The 25,230-nt window shown below is 39.3% G+C and overlaps 2 protein-coding genes across 3 annotated transcripts in view; one reads left to right on the plus strand and one right to left on the minus strand.

Annotated features, from left to right (window-relative positions):
• shq1 (SHQ1, H/ACA ribonucleoprotein assembly factor) overlaps positions 1-182 on the minus strand; it is a 76,092-nt gene extending 75,910 nt beyond the window's left edge. The window contains exon 1 of one of the 2 annotated variants that reach the window (XM_058402741.1): positions 63-182. The gene's annotated coding sequence lies outside the window, so the exon portion shown is untranslated. The remainder of the gene's footprint in view (positions 1-62) is intronic. The other variant, XM_058402743.1, reaches the window with a different exon arrangement.
• Positions 183-435: 253 nt separating this feature from the next.
• The window catches only part of gxylt2 (glucoside xylosyltransferase 2), a 29,105-nt gene continuing 4,310 nt past the window's right edge, over positions 436-25,230 (plus strand). The window contains exons 1-6 of the mRNA XM_058403632.1: positions 436-869; positions 15,125-15,320; positions 19,106-19,237; positions 19,329-19,580; positions 20,932-21,055; positions 24,841-25,013. Of these exons, the coding sequence (XP_058259615.1) occupies positions 604-869; positions 15,125-15,320; positions 19,106-19,237; positions 19,329-19,580; positions 20,932-21,055; positions 24,841-25,013 (1,143 nt within the window). The 5' untranslated portion in view covers positions 436-603. The remainder of the gene's footprint in view (positions 870-15,124; positions 15,321-19,105; positions 19,238-19,328; positions 19,581-20,931; positions 21,056-24,840; positions 25,014-25,230) is intronic.

Consider the following 25,230-nt stretch of genomic DNA (forward strand, 5'->3'; position numbering starts at 1 on the left):
AACGAACGAATTGCTACAAACAGTTTTTTTTTGTTGCTAAAACAGAACCATACTATACCTACCTTAATATCCCGGGCAAAAAACTCTCGTGTGTCGCAAGTAACACTAACACATGGCTCAGTTCCTGTTTTACACAGCGTCAGCGCGCCAACCGTAATTCTTCAAATAGAAACGCATTGAAGTAATTGAGACTGCTATAAAGACACGAAATGCCATAACTTTCACGTTCTACATGTAAATTGGTAATTCTGAAAAAAAAATCCAAACAGTATCAGTCACATAATTTATACAATTTAGCATAATAATTCCTCGAAACAATTAAAATTGCCATAGCATCGTTCCTCAATAATATCACTAAGCAACTTCGTTATCTATAGACCAGAGTTGTTGCTACATTACGGTACAGCGGCTAAGCCCCGCCTCCCTCGGGAGAGTGAATTCGTGGACGGTCTGCGCGCTAAGCTGAGCTTGAAGACTTGGCTCTTCTTCACAATGCGAGAGAAGGGAGCATGGCAACGCTGCCGAAATACCTTCTAATTATTCATTTGGACATTTAACTGGCCATTTCAATGCGTGGCCGAGCGCACAGAGAACTTTTCCACCATGAGAATTCACTGCAAAATCGTGGCGCTCGCGGTGTGCCTCGGAGTTTTCCTACTTTTGTACTTTTTCGGGGGCAACGCCGCGGACGAGCCCCCGCCGCTCAGGCGCGTTGAGGAAGAAGACCACAAACTTCCCAGTTTTCCATCAGCGCCTGGACTTGGAAAAATAGTTTCTGTGAAAGTGGTCAAGCCTCCCGAGCCTCCGAAACAGATCCGTCCAAGTCGGAAAGAAGGCTACAGAGGAGGCAATGCCAGCTCTAAGCTTAGGTAGGACATTTCTTCTATCATTATTCATGCTGCTGTAGTTCAGTGATGTTGTAAGGGGCAAAATGTTAAATTATAAATAGTGTGCTTGTATTTACGTGTCTTAGTGGGAGTGCAGTTTTCTGTGTCCATCATCCTTCATTCATTTGAAGATTTTCACTCCTCCGGCTCTGATCCAGTCTTCCGCTGGCATGCATCACTTTCTCTCGTCCCTCTTTGCTTAGAGTTTATGTCCGAACAGCTATTCTTTAACATTTCCGAGTGACCAGCTGCATTCAAGGACATTTCTGAGCCCAGTTGTACGCTTAAGATCCAGTGTTTAAGCGGTTTTAATCATTGCAAGAAGAAAGCAGATTTGCTGGTTTTGCCTGTCAGACGATTTTGCGGTTTTGCCTTCTGGTTCACGCATGTTTACATATTCAAGAGGATGGATGAGGTCGTTTTGTGTAATATAATGTGGTGAAACAAAAATACATCCATCCATCCATACTAATAAACAAACATCCATCCATACAACCAAACATCCATCCATCCATCGATCCATACAAACATCCATCCAAACATACGTACATATGACCATCCATCCATACAACCATCCATACAAACAAACATCCATCCATCCATACAAACATCCATTCAAAAAACAGACAATTGGACAAAGGAAAACATCCATCCTGACATCCATCCAACCAAACAGACAATCCAGCAAAGACAAACATCCTTCCAAACAAAAACCCATCTAAACAAGCATCCATCCAAACCAACAAAGACCAATCTTAGCAAACATCCATCCATCCATCCAAAAATCAGACAATTGGGCAAAGACAAACATTTGTCCTGACAAACGAACAAGGACAAACAAACATACAAACAAACACACACACATACATCTAAACAACAGACAGTTAAGCAAAGACAAACATTCATCCTGACAAATGCACAGAGACAAACATCAATCCAAACAAACATTATCCTTTCATCCAAACATACAATCAAGCTAAGACAATCATCTATCCAAACAAACAGAGAAATATCCGTCCATCCAGGCAAACATCCAACCAAGCAAACATACAAACAAACAAAAGAACATTCATCCAAATAAACATACATGCATACATCCATTCTAACAAGAACAAAGACAAACATCCATTCAAACAAACAAACATCCATACAAATATCTTTTCAGACATTCACCCATCTTCAGTAACTTCATATCCTGATTAGGGTTTCAGTGGATTGGGAGAACTGGGTGTGAGGTGGAAGCACACCTTAGATGGGACATTTACACGCTCATTCACGACTACATGCAATTTAGCAAATCCAATTCCCCTACTAGTATTTGTATTATTATTATTTTTCAAAAATCATTTGAAAAAGGCTATAACCTGAGCTGAGGATTGAGCCGGGACCCTGCAAAGGTGAGGAGGCAACACTACAACTTTACACTCTCAGAAATGAGTCCTTATAGTCCTTAGCTCTGTAGCTCTGTGTTATTTTATGTACTTTGTGTCCTGGAGAAACATTTGTAGGTAAAAACATCCTTATTAAAGATGTATGAGGGCACAACCATTATTTTGCACCATCACCATTTATGCAAGTGTTAATTCTGTCTATCATATATCGAAAAAACATTGATCAGATTGACACGTTCAGTACCTGATTTAATAAAGCATATTAAATCATATAACAGAGTCAGTTCTTTTCTCCTGGAGAGGCTATGACCCCAAGAAATCCATGTTTCTTGATGGTTCATGTAAGCATAACACACACCAAATGGTCTATTTATCAGAGTACTATTGTGATCAGGCGTGACCCGAGGTCACCTTGGGAAGAAGTGGCTCATTTCCTCAGGACTCTCGCGAGCGATGCGGAGAAAAGCCAAAATCAATGATCGGCTTGTTGGGTCTAATTGAGCGAGGCTGCTCCCTTGTGACCGGTTTTGATTAGAATGGCGTTCTCCATTCAGCTAGCCGCTGCCTCCATTCAGAGCGCTACAAAAAGGAGCTATTGTAAGCGTTACTGGATTAAATGCGGATGAATCAGTGGCATTGTTTTGCTCAGATGCAGACGTTCACGTGCGCAGGTCCTTGATGCGACGTGTGTAACTTTAACATCCCATTCTCCAAACAGAGCAGTGATCACAAGCAGGTATTGTTTAGCTGAACTTGGACCTTCCTCACTGTTTCCTCACATACACCCACGACACAAATCTATCATTTCACCCAAATGGACGCTCTTTTCTCACCACTGGAAAGTGTCAGTTTGAGTAAACACATGGGCATTACAGGGAAGCTCTGTTTGGAAAATATCACTCTCAATAAAAAAAAAAGGTTAAAATAAATGAACTGTTTGATTTAGATATGATTACTGCTCACACTTTTTTTTCCGTTTTACACTCATCCTCCCTCGGACAGACTTCCTGCCTCACCAGGCTGCGACTGACAAACAAGTCCCTGATGAGGCATCGCATCATTTCCCCTGAGCTACTGTCGAGTTTTAGAAAGAGGTGGAGAGTGTGAGTGTGCTGTTTTAAAAGCGTTTTGAGCAACATCGCACATTCTTGGACGCAAAAGAACACGCGTATTGCTAAAGAGATACCAGCAAAAGACAAGGATGAGGATTTTATCAGTTGTGCAGTGCGAAAAACATGCACATTTTTGCATGATGATGAGGTATTTAGAGAACTTTGGTGCAAGCTTAAATGGAAGAACTGTGTAAATATTTAATCTATTTAATCCGGCTTTAATCTGGAACCCGAAATCTTTGAATAGTTTCTTTGATAGCTAGGAACAAATTAGGTCCATCCCAGATTGCATGCTTATGCACTATTCTATGCCATTTTGTGCTATGCGTAGTGTGAGTAGTGTGTTCACACTGAAACTGGCCTGTTTCACACTTTATGCAAGAAATTTGCCTACATAGTTGAAGAGAAGAGAGCAGCCAGGAAAGGGGAGGGGCCATCAGAAGAGGGGAGATGCTACCAATAGAGATTATTGTACTTCCAAAAAGGTTCCATTTAAGACGATACGACTCTACTAAAATTCATACACTAGATAGTACAGTGCATAGTGTGTAGGACGTCATTTGGAACACAGCAATTGTTTGTTGAAAAGAAAAACAACAGGTTTTAAGGTCTTAAGGCTTCTAGATTGAGATTGGACTGCCGTTTTGTTAATATCCTGTATTTAACCAAACACTTTTGTAGATACTTGATTGCTTTTAATAATACTAATTTCCACCCACCAGTCTGATCTTCCTGTGGCGCTTTACTTCATTATTCTGTATTATTTATTCATGAGCCCTCAGCATTAGTCAAATCGAATTGACTCCGTAGAAAACCTCTGGTATAAATGATAAACCTTCAGCCTAAAATTTTTAAATAGTCTGGGAAAGATCCTTCCTCAGAGTTTTGTGTTGCACTGGAACAGAGAATTCTACTGAAGGCCTTGAATTCTTATCAGTTTAGTAGTCATGAGAGAAGCTGAGAGTGCGTCAGCTCAGGGAAGGGCTCAGAGCGTTCCCGTTGGATTAGGTTAAATGAAACTGGAGATCTGGCTTAATCCTCTCATGAGGTAAGGCTGCTCTGTTCTTTTGGCTGATATTCCTCGCAGTGAGTTACAGAGTTCATGATGGAGATTGCCAGAACAGCAATGAAGCCTTGCTGTCGCTTCACACTGTATGCAGACTCTATGCATTTCTTCCATATAAGGGTGTCTTGTTATTGATTGCTTGTGACAGGGTGTGTGAGATCACAAAAATGTCATGATTCACAAATGATGTGTGTTTGTATGTGTGTGTGTTCACACACAACTGCAAGCAATATGGTGTTGCATTTAAAAAAAAAAAAAAAAAGTGTTAATATCAGCAAAAAGAATTTGATTTGTTTAACTTTTTTTTAGAAATGTAAATAAATTAGAATTTTTTATTTTTACACACTACAGACAGTAAAACTATTACATGCACATGTTTTTGAACTAAGCGAGGAAGCCGGATCGCCCCGGAGGAAACCCCGGAGGCACAGGGATAACATGCAAACTCCACACGCACACAGCGGAGGTGGTTATCAAACCTCCAACCCTGGAGGCATAAAGCAATCTTTCTAACCATCAAATCCACCAGAGATGTATACATAACTTAACTATAACAATATTATCCAGGATATCATCAGGATTTTATAATGCCACTCTTGCTCACGTTATCAAAAACAAATCTACATTCGATATCTTATAACTTTTTTCTTTCTTTTTAAAACTTTTTAGGGGGTTTCCACACTCTGAAAAATCACAGGTTGCTGTAGTGTGATTTGGACTATAGCAAACATACACGGTGTGAAAACCACCTTGAAGACAACTCAAACGTGCAAACACCCTTATTTACAAACTCAAGAAAAATCTCTGAACCGATTTTGTCCAGAATAGTGTGCAATCACTTTGACAGGTTTTTACTCATTTATTTAGACAGGTAAGAGCACAGAACATGCCTTTTCTTTTTATTTAATAATGTGCAAAGTAAAGTAACGGTTGAGTAAAACATTCAAAAGCACAGTAAGAGAAATTAAACTCTGCAGTAACATATTGCACCGCATGAACACTTCTACTGTAGTGGAGTTTGGCTTTCTCTTCCTTCCTTGGTGCTAGTTTTTTAAACCCTCCTGAGCACTAGCACTTTCTCCAACCTTCATCTTTCTGTTCCTCCTTCATCTTTCTAGCACTTGGTATTTTTCCATTTGCAGAAAACTTGTTTTGTAGCAAATTTCTTTTCCCTGTTGGCTCCTTTAATAGCTGGATGCTTGGCTCACACTCTGCCTCCCTTTTAAGTTGTTTTGCATGCACATGCATGAGTCAGTCACATGATTAAAGTTAACTGGTAAAACGCAGCTGGATCGTCAGGTTTGCCACGCCGCTTCAAGTGTTGCGTAGCATCGCGGAAGATGTAAATATTCCCAGAATACACGTTTTAAAACAAATGGCATTTAGCATCAGTTGGGGTTTTGTTATGTCGTTATCCTCGAGGCAAATGTACCGGTTCATAGCAGATACGTTACACAGAGGCATAACCATGTCATCTGGCAAGTCTCTCTCTCTCTGTCTGTCTGTCTGCACATCTCCACATTTTCTCAGCACTCACCCTTAAGCATCCCAATGAGTTATGACTCAGCGCACTCCAATCCTTAGCATTAACACAAAGCAAAATCTCAACTTTGCTGCTTTTAGTCACCAGGTAGTCTACAGTGAAGCATGGCAAGAAAAATCAGTCTTTGGCAGGCATGACTGAGATTGTCAAGCAGGGGGAAAAGTGTTAATTCAGTTGGCCGTGTGAGACGATTTGCTGTGGAAAAAAGCCTGCTGAAATCTGCTGGCTGGACTCCCATGTTCAGAGAGAGCATTTTCTCTGATTTATTTTTCCCTTCTCAAGGCTACACCAGAGTTTAAGCCACTTTCTGCACATTGTGTAGCCTTAAAGAAAGTTAAAGAAGGTGGTTATTTTTACTCTGTCTGGTTATAGCAAGGCATTACCTGATTATTACCTGATGTATGCACACACCCTTTAAGAATGACTTCTATTCCTTCTCATGCCTCTGAATGCTGCGTTAAATGCTTCCAGATGTGGTGCAGATGTTCCACAGTCGACTTGGTGTCTGTGAGCGTTCTGTGCTGCTCAGGGCTGAGGGAAGTATACAGCCAAGAATACAGAGTGTTTCCAACAGTTCTCTAGCTCATGACATGGAGGAACTCTACGTCGTCGTATTCCTGTGTGTTTAATCGGTGCATGAATCCTATGTAACGTGAACATCTGTCGATCAATGCCAACTAAAAGCCGAAACGTAGCTTCTTGAAACCAGCGGCATATCACATTTCCTGAAAATGTGCCTGTTAAGCTAAGTCAGTGAATAAGAAGCCTTTCAACTCATTGTGTTGGCGTTATTGTATGGCAGAGGCACAGCGAGCGATCTGGCGTAAACGCTTCGCTACAGCGGTCTCATGCATTACTTTAAAAATGAAATCTTTTATTGACTACTGAGAAAATGTAAGTGCCTCACGGACACAAAATGGAGCAGTGGGTAGACGACAAATCATTAATTCATTAGCTAGGCCTTGTTCTGTTTACCCAGAGGCCCAAAATACTAAGCTAAAAAAGATGAGCTAATTATGTGCATTAATGCAGTCTGAGGAAAATAAATGAGGACTTGAAACCCCGGGAGACTTGCTTTATGTATCCACTGTTTTTATCCTGTCTTGGTAATGTCTCTGGTGATCAAGCATGTTCTGTTTGAACCCTCAATACAAAGGCAGAAAGTTTTGTTAAAATGTCTGTGAGCTTTGATATGCCCAAGTCACACACATACACACACGTGATCTTTCAGTTTGGCTAGCGTGTTCAGGTTTGCTTACTGAAGTGCACTACAGTATTTTAATGCTCATACAGCACTACATTTGTATAACAGTTTTCCTCCTGCACTGTCCTGGATTTTCCTCTATTTGCACATATTTTCATATCCCTATGATACAGGTAGTCAAGCCATCATTCAGGCATCTTAATATGCTTGAAAAAAAAAAAACTTTCAGTGGTTAACCTGGAGGTCGCAAAGAGGTAGCAGGAGGGTCAGGGGAAAGATTTCGCTTAATAGCAAAGCTGACATTCATCATGATATAACTAATTTACTGCTGATTGGAAAAAGTCACCTGAGATTAGCAATTTATGCTTTAGTCATCACAGCTGGACTGCTGATTAGACCTGGAGCGATTTCATGTCAAGAGCTAATCTTGGCCTCAGACGTCACATCTACACCGTTGGCTGAATGTCTGATGCATATGGTGCACAAATTTGGAAACCCTTCAAGAGTTTCAAAGTCATCATCTGATGGGTCAGATTCCACAGGATTTCCAGGAAAGATGTCTGTTGCGTTTTTTTAATGCTTCTCCTGGAAACAAAGTGTTGTGATGCTCTACTTCCCTCATGGAAGAAGGAAGCTATTATGTTTACAGTTGTGACTATGAACATTTATAAGGATCAGTTAAAGGCTGGAAGGTTCACATTATTGACTCATTCGTTTGGATGATTTTCATAAATGAATGATCTTTGGCTGCACGCTGGTCTGTTTTTGTAGGGACATCGATATTTATGCCCTTTTTACACCCTTAAACATGATGTTTCATGTCAATCAGACATCCTCTTGGGCGGTCCTTGACCAGTGAACGCTGATATAGAGTCCAGGCATTCTGCTGTAAGTTTGAAGGTCTGGCTACATGAGACTAGTCAAGCACAAGCACAAGGATGGATAGTTTGGAAAGATAGATTGCATCTTTTCCTCAGCCATACTCAGCTACAACTAGATCACCTCATATCCTCTATCCAAGCCCAAGCCCTCACATCCCACTGAGTGAGTAATCCCAAACATTCAAGTTGTTTTATATTCTATTAATCTTTATCCATTAAGGGGGTTGCAAAACATTATCATTCTTTAAAGTGGGTCACATGACATTTTGTCCTAAAAAAAAAACGCTGTACTACATGGCCTAAAGTTTGTACACTCCTGACCAATACAATTATATGTGGTTCTTCCCCAAACTGGTACCACACAGTGTGAAGCACACAATTGTGTATTTGTATGCTGCAGTATTACACATTTTTGTTCACTGGAACTAAGAGGCCCAAACATGTTCTAGCATGACCATGCACCTGTGCACGAAGCCAGCTCCAGGAAGCCATGCTTTGCAAAGCACTAGTCAAGCTGTAGATGGGTGTTTCAGTTGAACTATGCACATAGTTCATGGTGCATAGAGTTGAAAGTCTCTAATATGGTGCGTTCATGTGTTTTATGAGGACATGGTTTGATAAGATTGGACTGGAAGAACTCCAGTCACCTGCACAGAGTGCACTGAACACCTTTGGGATGAACTGAAACACGACTTCACCCCAGACATCCTCATCTGACACCAGTGCCTGACCTTACTGTGGCTGAATGAGCTTAAAGACCCACAGCCACACTATAAAATTTAGCAGAAAGCCTTCTCAGAAGACTGGAGGTTATTATAACAGTAAATGAGATACTATATCTGGTTCAAAGAAGTTCAAAAATGCTGTATAATTTTGGGGACCAGGTGTACACAAACTTTTGGTCATATGCCTTGTTTTTTAGCAAAAGCAGATGATGTGTGTTGTGTAGCAAGTATTAGACTTAGAATCGAAATTACTGTCCAAAATTTCCAAGTACTTTGCTGAGTGATTACAATGACTAAGCATGTTAAACGAGACATCTACACTTCAGTATATACACACTAGCCAGGCACTTTATTAGGAACAGCTGTATCACTGTGCAATAATTCATGCATTAGCTATTTAATGAGCATGTGGCATCGGTGCAGAAAATCATGCAGATACAGCCCAACGGCTTTGGGTAATGCTCAAAGCAAACAGCAGTATGAAGATCTCACTGATTTGGACTGATGTTGGTGTCAGGTTGGTTGGTTTGAGTATTTCAAAAACCCCCGGGATTTTTAAGAGCAGCGATCTCTTGAGTTTAATCAGAATGGTGTGAAATACACAGAAAAAACATCAAGTAAATGACTGATCTATGGGTGGAAATGCCTTGTTGATTAGACAAGTCCGAGGAAAAAGCCCTTACTGGTTCATGCCAACCGGAGGGATATAATCTGATAAAACTGACATAATCACACTTTTTTTCTAATTGCGGTGAGCGGAAAAGCATTTTTGAACACACAACACATTAAACCTTGAGGTGGATGAGCTACAGCAGCCGAAGACCACATTTGGGTTCCACTCCTGTCGGCCACAAACAGGAAGCTGAGGCTACAGTGGACACTAGAGGAAAAAAAAATTCGCCTCTTCTTTTTCTGAATCAATGAGTAGTTGTGTGTGTGATGACGACAATGCGTGCCCAAATCTACTAATTTCACAAGATTCAAATGCATTTTCATTGTTCATTCTTTTAGCTTGTACATACTAAATGTCAACGGATCTGAGCAGCATGTGAAGAGGGTGATGTGTGTGACTGTCGCATGCACTTGTGAGATTTGAAGGGCCGAATAAAGGAAATGAAAAAGCTCAAAAATAATATGGGGAAGTACCACACACGGTGGCAAAGCTGTAGTCAGACTATAAAGGGGAATTTCAGTTAAACTCTGTACATAGTTCATAGTACATTGTTTCCTCAAAGTCTCCTCTTTGAAGTGGGGCTCCTAATATGGTGCTCCCCTGTGTTTTGTTTTGGTTTTTTTTTTCCCTAGTGTGTTTTTAATTTCTGTTTTGCATGCTAGCTTGATTTAGAAAGTCACATTAGTGACACAAGTTGGATAACATGCGCTACATGCCAAATGTTTGCAAGCAAGTAAAATTAATTAAAATAAAATAGCTGAACATTTAAATCAATGTGCCAAAAGCACAAAGATTTCCAAAATGTTTATAAAAGCTGAGGAGCATCAATTTAGATGATGATTACAGCAAAGCAATGTTTAATATAAACTGGTTCTTTTTAAAAAGCCCGACACGTCTGATAAATAAAAGGCAGAGCCTCGTTCACCAGATATCGCTAAACAGAGCTAAAATAAAATGACTTCTGCATGATTTTTCTCATTTTTCTTTATTTTCTTGTGCATGATGTAGTAACATGCAGTTCAATGTAGCTAGAGGTTACCACATCTGAGTCAGGAAATTATACACCTTACTGCTTTCATGCCAAGTTTGTTCTTTTGAGTAATAGATTTTTTTTACATTTTGGTTTATTTTTTTATTTTTTTTACTTTTCTAGGGAATTTGTCTGCACAGTTTATTTAAGAAGTCTTCCTTTTGAAAGCCCCATAGAGGAAAAGAAAATCTGTCACTAACAGACCTCCTCCAGTTATGGTGTAGATTGCACTGGCAGTATATATGGAATCCCCATGCTGAGAAAAATGTCTATCTATAGACACAACTCTGTAGCTGGGACTTCCACCTCAAGCTGCAAGCTGCTTGTTGAAATTTGTAAAAGATTATATGCTTCTGAATTTGATCTGATCTTGTTTACATTGGATAAGCCTGCTCCAGAGCAGCTACAAGCTTTCGGATTTGCTACCAAGACGGCAACAGTTTCAAAAGACGGACAAATCCAGGATCAAGTCAAATCGACAACGGTCCAGTCCAGCTAGTTCGGTCATCCACGTATCTGATGAAATTGTTGCAAATGTTCTATAGCGATCATTAGATAAAAGGTTGTACGTTTCTATTGCTAGTCAAAGTGGCAAAAAATAAAAACAAAAAAAAGAGCTGAATGGAGTAACAGATTTATAGCAAGAAGTTATAGCAAGATTGTTGGTGCATGTCAGAGCCTTAAAACTGACTGCTGTTTTCCATTCAACAGAATACCATTGTACAGACCACAAGCATCCATTAGTATTTTTTTTTTCTGTAGTTGTTTTTAATTTATCCTTTGGTATTGACCATTTAAAAGAGCTCTTTGAAGCTGTTGTTTTAAGCTGACCTACAAATGGCTGCCATTGTAGTAATCTCCATAGGCCCTCTTTTAACCCTTTTCTATAGGTTGAATGTATGTATCTATGTATATATATACACACACACACACACACACACACACACACACATACACTACCACTCAAAAGTTTGGGATCACTTGTATATGTCAGCTTGATTTATTCTATGGAGGAAGACTCCATCAAGCCAGTCCATCTTGTGGGAGATGCTCCAGGAAGCTTGGGGTGAAATCTCATCAGATTATCTTGAAAAATTGACAGCTGAAGTGTCCCGGCTGTAATTGCTGCAAGAGGGTTTTTTTTTTTTTTTTTTGATGAAGGCAAAGTTTGAAGAAAACATTCATCATTTCCATCAAAATCATAATTTCTAACTCTGACATGTCAGCATGTCCTGTTCTTTTGCCATATTTTCTATTTAGACTAATTTTGTGTGTGTTTCCTTGAAAAACAATAAACTAAATAAAAAGTGTGAGTGATCCCAAACTTTTGAGCGATAGTGTATATATTGCCAAAAGCTTTGGGACACCTCTCCAAATCATTGAATTCAGGTGTTGGGCTTGGCCTCTTAGTTCCAGTGAAAGGAACTCTTAATGCTTCAACATATCAAGTCATTTTGGACAATTTCATGCTCCAAACTTTGTGGGAACAGTTTGGGGATGACCCCTTCCTGTTCCAACATGACTGCACACCAGTGCACAAAGCAAGGTCCATAAAGACGGAGTCCTTCTTATCCAACATCATTGCCTTGCCTCACAAATGCACTTTTAAAGGAATGGTCAAAAATTCCCATAAACACCTTGTGGAAAGCCTTCCCAGAAGAGTTGAAGCTGTTATAGCTGCAAAGGGTGGGCCAACTCTATATTAAATTCATGTGCGTATAAAGGCAGATGTCCCACGTCCCTGACTCACAGTCTCTGCTCTAATTCATAATATATATATACTACAAATATATATAATATATATCTACACAGGGCTGACACAATCATTTTGTGAACCTTTTGTGAACAGTTTTTGTTAATAATAGGGACAAATAAAATTCAACTGATGTGAGTTTATCTAGCCTTGTTGGTTAGAAAAAAAATATCAAACCCATAAAGAAAAAATCACCTAAATTAATAATATATCTATCAAACTATCAAATTACTTGCTGTATTAGCAATGTTATGGGGTTGACTATAGGGGTTTATGGGGTGTCTAGGTCATTTTTAAAGGTGTTATTTGACTCGAGTCTCTTTTCAACTTAATTCTTGAGTTTTTTCAAACGGATTTATGGCATAAGGCGAGGTGTTTCTGTAACTTGAAAATTCTTCTCATTGGAACTTGATGCTGTATAAAGAGGAATAAAATGTATCGTGACAATTTGCCAATGCGTATCAGACCAAGTTACTGATCATCACACCGTTATACTTTTAATGCTGACATTGTCTGCTTCAGTCCTGTAGGTTTAGCAGCCAGTGTATCTAACTGCTCCACCTTGCAGACTGTTGGAACACTGGCCTAATTCTTGTAACTTATCTCCGTGTAACAGCACAAGGTGTTTTGTGAGAGAAACCAAAATCTTCACAGCAGTTCTCCTTTGTGCCTGATGTGTGAAGTGCGATTGGGTCTCAGGCGCACAGAAAAAGTCTCACATTTGGGAATTTTCACTTTCTTCGCTTTTTTTTTTTTTGGTTTCCCTAATTCATATCAGGGTCTACGTTTGACTTTCAAGTTTACCTTCTTTTGTGGAAGTCTTTTGATGTCTTCCCCCTCCTCTCTCTTTCTCTGTCTTTAGTCTGAACGGCTACACACTCCTCAGGCTGCATGACTTGCTTTCTTTTAACTAAATCCTAATAGAAATGGAGCACAGGGTCCCCAAGGTGATCTCTGGTTGCAGCGCTGGAGAGAGTTTACCAGTTCTGATGGAACTCATGTCTGCTTTAGACATAGACCACAAACACAAGCTAAACAAAAAGAAACATAGGATGAAACACATGGCCAGTGAGTCTTCAGTGCTAATAATGGCAGATATGATGTTACATGATGTTACATGTTCTTTATATCTAGTGGATCCTTGGGGGACTGTTTAATTCTACTGTATTTTTTTTTTTTTAGTCGCTTCCTACATTCTGCTGGCAGCCCTTTTATCTCGGATACCGACACGAATAAATGGGAGTGAACAGACTTGCCTGCAAAGCCAATTTTGCAGAATGAAGCAGGGTTGGACAAATCAGTAGCCTAGGTCCCAAGGACAAGCAGATTTCATGCCCTATTAGTTTTTTATACATAGTTATCCACAAGACAAGTAAGTTAATAACCAGAAAATTACCAGAAGAACCCTACTCCTTATGGACTTTTTACAAATTGAAAGTTTTGTACAAGGAATATCATATCATATAATTTGCAAAAATACTTGGGGGGGTGATCTGGACTGAAGACAGACTCAAGTTCTGAAAGGTGTCAAAAGAAAACTAACTAGTTGTAAGTCAGATGAAGTGTTTTGAGAAATCCAACGTAAACTAGCTTGGAGCTAAATATCGGGATTCAAATTATAATGTATTTTGTGCAGGTTAAGTGCAGGGTATGAGGTGAAGCTACTGACACTGTGAGAATAGAAATAAGTGGTGTACGTAGTAAATAGGAAGTCAACTGAGATTCCGATCGAGTCGAAGTGGCATTAAATGTATGCATGCACTACAGCACAGATGTCATGAACTGACATTTTATGTAAGGTTTATGTGTTATTTTTTTTATTATTATTATTATGCTTCAGTAATTTGGTTTATTCAAAATAAGGAATAAAGTGCCATGTAGCCTAGTATAATTTTAATGGCACATTTACAGACCCCTCCAAAAGTACTGGAATGATATGGTTAATTTGTTTTTACTATACACAGAAGATATTGAGGTTTGAAATCAGATATTCAGCTTTTATTTCCTTATATTTATGTCTAGATTTAATTAATGATTTGAAATGTCCTGACGGATATTTCTTGTTACTCAGGTGTGCCCTGTCAGACCTAGTTAACCCTAGTTTTGAACGTCTGCTCTTGGTTTAAGCCCAGGGTTTCACATGTAAAGACTGTATTTGTTGTTAAAAAGGATGAACCAACATGAAGATCAGAGAGCTGTCTAGGGGAGAAATGCAAGCAATTTTGATGCTGAGAAAAGAGGAGAAATCAATCAGAGGCATACCACAAGCATAGCCAATACTACAATTTTAAATGACCTGAAAAAGGAAAAAGAAACACACTGGTATACTGAGCAAGGCCAAACAGGTCAAGGAAAAAAACAATTGTTGATGACAAACCTTTTGAGAGCTGTGAAGAAAAAAACATTTAGTGGCATCAGCACCAACCTTCACAGGGCAAGGTTTGAAGGCATCACAACTGTTCAAAGAAGAACAGAGGTCATAACATGATGTAAACCTCTCATCAGCAGTAAGAATCAGAAAACCAGACTGGAATTCAGAAATACAACAGGAATCAAGATGAGCATCTGTCAAAGTGTGGAGGAAGAAAGGATCTGCTTATGCTCCAAAACATACAAGCTCCTCTGGGGAAACATGGTGTTGGTAGAGTCATGGCTTGGGCTTGCATGGCTGCTTCTGGAACAGACTCACTATTTTTCCCACCTGGTTTCTGAATGTTGGTGTACTTTTCAGGGGTGTATTTGTTTTTATTATTATTATTATTTTATGAAGGAGAATGTATTTTATTTTATTTTTTTCCTTGACTGGATTTATAGTGGTGTTTTGTTGTAAGCATTTGTACATTGTTTTAACCGCTGCAGGCAGAAGAGTGAGCCTGGCCAGTCTGGGGTAAAGGTCCCTCGGGTGGAGGACATCATGCACCTGGCTGTGGTTGCTTGTGGAAACAGACTAGAGGAAACTCTAACGATGGTCAAATCAGCACTCCTCTTCAGCATCAAAAAGATCAAGTTTCACATCTTTGCCGAGGAGGAGCTGACAAAACAGTTTGAGAAAGAGGTAAGAGTTCACTTAGAGGTGTCCTTCCTTTCCTTATCAAGTAAATCAACGTGGTTTATTTTTCTGACGTTTTTACTCCAGGTTTTTCATATTTAGCTTGCATTTGGTTGATGGCCTATCTCTGAGATGAATGCTCAAGCATTTATCAGGGAAAGCAGGCCTGAGTCTCTCTCTCTCTGCTGAATCATATGTTTAATTTGACTTCGGCTCTTATCAGAACATCAGGGCCCTACGTTACCCTCCACTGTGATGCACTCTGTTTGAATTTTGCATTATCAACTCACACAAGATCCTTCTTGCATACAGAATTCTGTTTTTTTTGTTTGTTTGTTTGTTTATGAAGGTCACTTTTTTGAGCATATAGATATTTTCAGTGTGGCTTGGCCCCATTCTGCAAATTACCCATAATTCCTTATGTTATCGCTGTTTAAGTATCAAGCACAGTTACTCTTCTAAGTCTCAAATCTTTCTACACAATGCATAAGTTAGGACATTTCATCATGTAAGTCTATATTGCTGAAGGTTTGTGGACACATGAGTGGAACAGCCATGTTCTTATTGAACATCCCATTCCAGATGTAGTCCCCTTTGCTCTTATAATAACCTCCACTCTTCTGTGAAGTCTTTCCATTAGATGGAGTGTTGCTGTTAGGATTTGGGATCATTCAACTGTAAGAGCATTAGTGAAGTCAGGTGTTTGTCAGGTGAGTAGGGCCTATTCTAGGGAATAGGGATTGAGATCAGGGATCTGAGCAGAACTCTTGACCATCACACCCATATGTGGGCCAAACAGTTCATGTGTCAACAAACCTTTGGTCATGTAGTGCTTATCCTCTGTAGGGTACAAACAAATTGAATAGGAAGCTATTCATGATTTTTCATGCCTTTGCAGAGCTGTGACAAACAAGAGGAACTAAAAATAGTTCAGGACTGTGATTGATCAAACAGTCACACAGATTGATTAATGGCCTAAATCACTTCTCTTCCTAAGTGAATTAGTTTAGTGCCTGCCAATGTTTCTTTATCGGTTCAAAAGTACTTTGTTTCTGGTAGATTTAAGAGGCAGCATCACCGTGTTCAACAGCAATTTAAGGTTTCATATTAATTTGTCCACACTAACTATTTATTTGGTCATAAATTTATATTTTCCACCACTGTCAGGTACCAGCAGTGTCTAATCTTGTCTTATCGGTGTGGGTGCAGATTTTCATTCCAATCAAGCAGGAGCCACATCTAATTCCACCTGTTTAATCATTAGCTTCCTATAGACTCGGGTATGGCTTCTGCTCAGTTAGAATGAAAACCTGCACCCACACTTGCCCTTTCCAGATAAGATTGGACATTTCTGCTCTAAGGCATATCACAAATAGCTTCATGTTCACTTTGCTCTCACCCTATAGCATGATGGAGCTGAACACCCTGCCTAGTGCCCTCATGCATAGTTTAAAAAGATTGAAGATTCATCCAGAGATGTATGTCTCATTGTAGTTTTGACTTTTTTCCCCTTTTTTTTAATACAATAATGTTTACACTTAAACGATTGTGTTCTGTTCTGTTCACCAAAGATAAAAGTATTGGCACACTTGATTGTGTCTGAGTGAGTACAGACCCATGGCTGCTGTGTTGTGTGCTCACTAGTTTACTTCATATTAACATTAAATGAAACGGAGAAACGTCAAGGTTTATTAAAGTTGTTATTGCAAATTTCAGTTCAAGTCCCTGCCCCTGAACCTCCAGAGAAACTCTTCCTTTCATGCATAGAGTTATTGTACGTAATAGGAAAGCAGCACATACGCAATCTCCTCACGTGTCTACACGGCATGTCGCACATAAGCGAGGGCCCCCATGTTCTAATATATTTAACTCAGTCAGGCACAGACATCCCCGCTTGTCCTCAGCACCGCTTCAGTGGGTCTGTTCAGAAGGGTCGTGATGGTAACGAGTGGAAAAAGCCTTCACATCATTTACGCTTTGATCCCTCACCCATATCAGTGACACAACTGCTGGCTTTTGGCATTGTGAGTGCTCCCTCTGGAACTGACTGTTCCATAGTAATGTGGAACTCGGCATGCAACAGAGCAGAAAATGATCAAGTCCACATGTAGAACAGGCAGCTTTTGGAGAGGAGTTCTAGCCCCGGATATAACAAACAGCCCTGGAGAAAGGAGCAGGATGCAAGCAGCAGGAAGCTTTAATAGAGGCTTGAAGGGAAGAAGTTCATTACTGCAAGTGTACATTAAATGAATGTAACACTGTCTTTAATAGTTTACAGTGCAGAGGTAATTGAAAAATTTGTCATGTGCATAAATCATGTTTCTGCAGCTCTTAATGTGTTCATCTTGAGTTGAGTAGATTTGCCAATTAGATTAAAACAGCCAGAATATTTTCTTCAACCATTGTTAGAAAGCATTAATTCATGTACCTAAGTAGTTTACTAATACGTGCTTATACTTGATTGCTATAAATTAATTCATGTCATTGTACTGTTCTCATATAGCCTACATGTACACTATGGCTTACACCGATCAGCCATAACATTATGAGCACTGAGAGGTGAAGTGAATAACACTGATTATCTCCTCATCATGGCACCTGTTAGTGGGTGGGATATATTAGGCAGCAACTGAACATTTTGTCTTCAAAGTCGATGGGTTAGAAGCAGGAAAAATGGGCAAGTGTAAGGATTTGAGCGAGTTTGACAAGGGCCAAATTGTGATGGCTAGACGACTGGATCAGAGCATCTCCAAAACTGCAAACTGCTCTTGTGGGGTGTTCCCGGTCTGCAGTGGTCAGTGTCTATCAAGAATATCCTTGAGCCCATGGAGGCCCTACCTCACAGCTTAAAGGACTTAAAGGATCTACTGCTAACATTTTGGTGCCAGATACCACAGCACACCTTCAAGGATCTAGTGGTGCCTCCACGGGTCAGTGTTTTTGGCAGCAAAAGGGGGACAAGCACAAAATTACGCAGGTGGTCATAATGTTATGCCTGATCATTGTAAATGGTTGAGACTCTGGGTTGTTTTTGGAACTTTTGGAACTTTGGAACTTGTGTGTTCCTGCTTCATATTGAAGATTCTGCATGTTTTTGTTCTCTCTGAGGTACCAGAAATGTGTGTCAGGTTGCTGTTGCTGTGTCGTACAATCCAGGGAATTTAGTCAAGAGAACTTGTGTAAGAACAGTGAACAGTTTAAATGGCACACTCCAGCCTAGAGAAAACAATGTGAATGAAGATCAGAGTAGTTTTAACATTTGTGTTGAGTTCATTGTAAATGAGGTGAGGAGAGTTGCTTCTAAGCTGAAAATGCTTTGTTATATTTTAGTGAAAAGAGTGGAATCTTTCAAGGTGATTTTTTTTTATTTATTTTTTTTATTATTATTTTTTTTTTAAACTTTTGGGGGAAACCAGAGAAATATATTATGGCTATGCTTCTGCTTGAGATTCGTGCACTTAAAAGAGAAACACAGGAAATCCTGTAGTTTTCAGAATTATATATAGTAGAAAATGTCAAAATTTGATCATGTGAGCATTTGGTGCTCCTGATTACTGTTTTTAGAGCAAGGCTCAGTCTTTCCAGAGAACTGGTTTGGGAATCACATGGCATAGCATGTGGCCTGCTGCATAGTGTGAATTTCAGCATATTTCACACAAGTACTGATACTACACACAATATGTCTAGTCCTGTAGAGGGAAATCTGTCCTATTTGGTCTAAAGGAGTGACAGCAGATTTGTCTGGTTGTTTCAGGGTGACTTGTTGAACTGTTTTCCATTTTCTCTCTCAGCTGAGCCGCTGGCCACGGCCGCTCTCCTCCAAGCTCCAGTACACTCTTTACCCAATCACTTTTTCCGTGGGGAACGCTGAGGAATGGAAGAAACTCTTCAAGCCATGTGCTGCCCAGAGACTCTTCCTTCCAGTAAGGGCTCACCCTGTTCCCTCGGTTATTCTTTATCTGTTTCTTACCCTATGTGAAAAGAATTTATTTTCGTTACTCTTCCAAACCTCAGGTCATCCTGAAAGACGTGGACTCGCTGCTATACGTGGACACAGATGTCCTGTTTCTCCGGCCAATGGATGACATCTGGAAATTCCTGAAGGCCTTCAACAGCACTCAGTTGGCAGCCATGGCTCCTGAGCACGAGATCCCAAAAATCGGCTGGTACAGTCGTTTTGCAAGGCACCCGTTCTACGGCGTTACAGGAGTCAACTCCGGGGTCATGCTGATGAACCTCACACGCATTCGCAGCACTCTGTTTAAGGTGAGAAGTAATGAGTTTCAAAAGTAATTTTTAATATTGCTCTAATGATAAACACATTATTTCATTTGCTGTTGGTTTGGTTGGATGATTTTTGTTTGTTTGCATATTTTATCTTATTTGAGCTTTGCGCAAGAGCGTGAAATAAATTCATATGGTTCCAGGCTATGTTGCTGGAAGCTTTATAAACTTAAATGGTAGTGCTTGTAATGAAGGATTACGCTTATTCCTTGCATAGAAACAGACAAAAGTGACACCTGCTAATTCCCCATTTACAATACTGCACCTCCACAGTTAAAGTGATCTTTCTACTTTTCTTTCATCTTTTAATTCCATAAGACTATGATGTGTTGTCATAGGTGACCACCGGCATGACCAACGAGTCCTGCACCATTGATGACCTCACATTTCTTAAGATGAAATGTTACATGATCGTTATTTTTTTATCTCTCTCTGTTCTCTGAACTTTACAACCCTCTTAAGATGAGTAGCATGTCAGAGACGAGATAAATGGAGAGTATTAAAACTTGCCAATGAATTTTTTTTTTTCCTCGACATAACCTGCATTAATCTAATTTATTTGCCTCTTCGGACTCTTATCGGAGACCAAGTTTCTAAGATCAAAGACGGGCAAATATCTTTTTGGTAGCCAGAGAAAATAATTTGCTTGGAAAAGTGCAGAGTGAGGCAATATCTCAGAGATTCTACATGCACCAGCTCCTCTTAAAGCACTGGAAAATTCTAGAGGCATTCTTCTGTCCCTTTTAAGTGAATGTTTAAAAATTGAAGTTGAACTTTTTAAATGATGTTTGAAAGGAAGGGCTGGTCAGTCTCATATATCTGATGAAAAATGACTGGTAGAGGATAATGTACTGTATGTATCTATAAAATAGACTATAATTAACTCTTGAGCCTAGGTCCCACAGGAATTCATTTTTGAATGTTAATTCAGACAAGAGGGTTTTTTTGGCCTCATCCTGGGGTTAAGTATCTTGTTAAACATAGTTGGATGTGGTGGCGTGTTTTAACGTTGCACACATCCAGTATAGGTTGTTTTCTTTGACATCTGGCTGAGGCTCTTTAGTGTTTACTTGTCCATGACACTGCAGTTCTCATCAACCACTTCATACAGCATCACTAAGAGACTTTAACAACTGCCATTTAACATGTGCAGAAATGCATGTGAAAGTGGTTGCTTCAATATTAGCATCCTTATGAAATCCAGTCAGGCTTGACCTTTCAAACCCGAATCCACGGGAGCCATGAAGGAAAATATTCAGCATTGGCAGGTGTCTGAAAGTACACTCTTAGACTCAGTGTTGAGGAAAATAACCTGCCACTCTCGATATTACAGAACAGCATGATCGCTAGCGGCCTGTCATGGGAGGACTTGCTCCATCCACTCTACCAGAAATACAAGAATCACATCACATGGGGGGACCAAGACCTCCTAAACATTATTTTCCACTACAATCCAGGTACATTATTTTTTCTTATTATTATTATTTAAATGTAGACTTGTGTTTATTTGTCTAGACTGTAACATACTGAGTAGCCGTGGCTTCAGATAAGGTTTTTAGCTAATGAGCAGCTCATTGCAGCTCAGTTGGACGTTACTTATGATTACAAATGGGGACTAAATCCCTATCCCTAAAGAAGGTGATGGTCAAGTTAAAATATGACACTCTCGCAGGCTATCTTTTCACAGCCACCGATTTAAAACAAAACGCACACAGGTGCTTGCCTTGTCCTCTAAATCCCTTGTCAGAAAATTGCAAGAGTATATAACAGACATGTGTTTCTCTTTTCTTTCCTGATTGAACCTTTTGAAAAGCTCAGCAGCAGTTTGTTCAGGACTCTGCGTGCGAGTAGGTAAACACTTGACTACTCTGGAGTGACTGTGACAAACTCCAAGCAAGGTGTAGGGATTAAGCCCTCGTGGTGGTGAGAGAGACTTGGCACTGCTTGTGTTTGTCTGTCAGCGAGATGGAGCATAGCCAAAAATAGCAGCACAGAAAACAGCCATTCAGACGTGTGAAAGGAATGTGTGAAACAAGCTTGTTAAACTCAGGGAGCCTAGACTTTAATGCTGGCATAAAAAAAAACTATATAGACATTTTGCCATTTGTCTTTCTGGCTGCTGAATGTGTTAATAAATCCCATAAGTCATTGCATTTGTGTTAATAATTTGAACTGTTCATATGCTTATGAATTTATTTTGTTGATATCTGTGTAAATACAATTCATAGGATTTTACAAGTATTAACTAGTATTGAACCAATACCTGATCAGGATCATCCCAGTACTGGTACTGTATAAGTATTATTCCTTCAAGAATAGAACCAGTATCATGTGGTAATTCCTGGCTTACATGCTCACTAGTATGTAACACATTCAAATAAAGCTAGTAGAGTATTGTTGATTTAGAATGAATTCATGCATGAGACAAACAGTCATACAAATACCTATTGATATATTGGTAATGAAGATGTTTCAGTGGGACACAAGAATAGCATGGACTTCAAACAGGTGAACAGATTACATTTACAGTATTTGGCAGACACCTTTATCCAGAACAACTTGAATTTATTTCATTTATACAACCGATCACTTGTTGGTTAAGGACCTTACTCGAGGGCCATGCTGGGATCTGAACTCACAACCTTCTGTTCAGTTGTCCAGTATCGTAACCACTGAGCAACCACTGCCCTCTGTGAATTAAACCAACATTCAGAAACCATGCTGGGGGAAAATACGTACACCCTAAAATTCTGTAACTTGAACTTTTCTGTAGGAGTTTCTCAGTCCCTCACATCATTTTGGAGAAGTTTTGGCCCATGATCTTTACAAAATTGATATTTGAGGGCTTTTTTTATGCACCGATCCCATGACAGCATTTTAATGAGATTGGGATCTAGACTCTTTTTTTTTTTTAAATGTTTATATAATTGGATGTTTCCTATTGTTTGGGATTGTTGTTCTGTTACATGACCATATTTTGGCTTAAGCTGCTGGACAGATGACCTCATGTTTAAATATTCTGGTATAAAGTAGAGTTCATCATTATCTTAATGGATGCAAGTTTCCCAGGTCCTGTGGCTGCAAAACAAGCCCTAATCACCACCACCACTATGCAGTAGGAATGAGGTGTATGTAGTGATGCACTGTGTTCGGTTTTCAGGCTGCTTCATCATTGTTGTGATAAAATAAGCAAAATTTATGAAGCTGTTTGAGCTGGGTCAGTTGAACAGGGAGTACAGCAAGGGGCTCAGTACACTGCCCTGCAGGGCGCCCGTACTGAGAGCCACAAAGTTTGGTTAGAATGACCATGTTAAGCACTGAGGTGGATAGGATATTAAAGGCTATCGTTCCAGAAATAATATTATGCTTTATTATTATGCTATTATAATATAAAGTCAGGGCTGATTTGGACCAGACTGCCAAAAGTTCTGCTTTAGTCCCACATCATGATAATGAACTAATCTTGTGTATTTCAATAGTAGCACCTGGTTGATGATTGCTGGAGCATGAAGTTCAAACTTTTTTTATTTTTTTCTTAACTGGATTAATGTTGTATTTTTGGGTGAAAATGGCTACGTATTGAAATCTGTTGTTGTTGAGGTTATTCATTTGTTTATAGATGTTGGTGAGGGCCACAGAATTGTTATTTAGACCCTGATTATAAAAGAAAGCATTAAAGGAGGGTGTACTTTTCTTTTTCCCATGACTACACTGCGAAGGCTGTATCAATGCATCTGTGGTCTAAACCATAGCTGCAGTGATCTTTAGGATTTGAATAACAGAACGCAGTATTGCTTCGTTGTTTCTCAAAGGTTTGTATTCACTTCATTCTTTCATGCATTTGAGTATAAGGATTATGTGTGGATATGTGGATTGTGGACACCTGATTCTGTTTGCCCTAGTACATCCAGAGGTCTGGGGTGTATTTTCGTCACATGTTATATAAATTAGGGCTCCTTAATCTTATCTGGAATGAGCCAGTATGGCTGCAGGCTTTAATTTCAGCCAAATGGCAGCCACAGCAAATACTCATTTAAAGAACAAGAACAACGAGTTAAGCAGGTGGAATGTAACCTGCAGCAACACCGGCTCATTGCAGAGAAGATTGAAGATGCCTGGTGTAAAAGGCATATATATATCCTACACACACTGAGCAGGCCTCCAGCTTAAATAGTACTTTATAATGTACATGCACTGTGACACTTTTTTGTTTTGTTTTGTTTTGTATCCATCTTTTACATAAAACTGTTGGAGTAAAAAAGGAGAAGATTCTGTCAGTGGTCATGTTGGTAGTTTGAGCTGATAGTACTGTGAGCATGAGCTTGTGTAGTCTACTTTCTTATTTCCAGAAATAAGAACTTGCACTTGAACTTTGCACTTGCAAAAAAATTGCACTTTTTTACCAGAAGCGGTTAAAATCTAATCAGGTTACAAACCAGCTGCCAAGTGTATGAAACAAAAAGGTGTAAATGGGTATGTTGAGCATGTGCATTCATGAATAAAGCATAGGTAAGCCCAGGCAATATGATGATATATTATTACTTAGTTAAATATTGCATATGTTAAATTTGAATCTGATTAGTCAGAAGGTGTTGGTTAATTTTTTCAGTCGTGTTTTTTTATTCTAAATGTAATAATATATCTAATATAACTATTATAATCATTCTAATATATTTTTCTCTCTGGCAACAGCCAATGCACATTAACAGTCCATATAATAGTCTAATGGTAAGTAGAATTAAAAGCGTGCACTTGACCCACACTTTGGTGGAAGGCTCGATTCTGGTCAGAAGGTGTGTACATAACAGTACAGGTAGTGGATAGGTTAAGATTAATGTGCTCATTCTAATTGTAATTCTATAATAGCCTCTCATACACAACAACCAGTGTGGTGGACAATCCATGCAATCTACGGCTAATAATAAATGGATTTATAAGCTTATTCATTTGTTAGATGTTGCTGTTGTAATTATTTTTGTATAGCAGCGCAATCTGCCGCGTTATTCTTTATGTAGTACATCATATATAATACACTTTTTCTGAGGGTATTGTACATTTTGTTCTTTTTTTTTTTAAGATTATGACCTATTTGAGTGCATATTTTTAGTGCCACTGAAGTTGTAGTTTTTCTTAGGAACTTGTTAATACTTTTTGAATTAACCTTAATATTAAGACCTCTTTCATTTCCCGGGATTGTGTACATGCATATAATTTTTAAAGGTGTGTGTGTGTGCCTCTACAGAATGCCTGTATACATTTCCCTGCCAGTGGAACTACAGGCCTGATCACTGCATGTATGGCAGCAACTGTAAGGGGGCTGAGGAGGAAGGTGTATCTATTCTCCATGGCAACCGTGGCGTTTACCATGACGACAAGCAGCCAGCTTTTAAAGTGGTGTATGATTCTATACGTGATGTGAGTCATCTCTTTACATGTGTTTATATATATATATATATATATATATATAGTAAAAAGTATACGGCCATCTATTTCCTGTTCAGTAGTTCATATTATAGTTTTTTTTTCCCTTGTGCCAGTGCAACTAATTGAATTCTTGATGAGCTCAATAATTACTTGATCAGCTCAATCAGGTGTGAAGTGGGAAAAGTGTCGACCAATCAAGTGGAAGCAG

The sequence above is a fragment of the Hemibagrus wyckioides genome, linkage group LG11 (genome assembly GCF_019097595.1).
Source record: "Hemibagrus wyckioides isolate EC202008001 linkage group LG11, SWU_Hwy_1.0, whole genome shotgun sequence".
NCBI lineage: Eukaryota > Metazoa > Chordata > Actinopteri > Siluriformes > Bagridae > Hemibagrus > Hemibagrus wyckioides.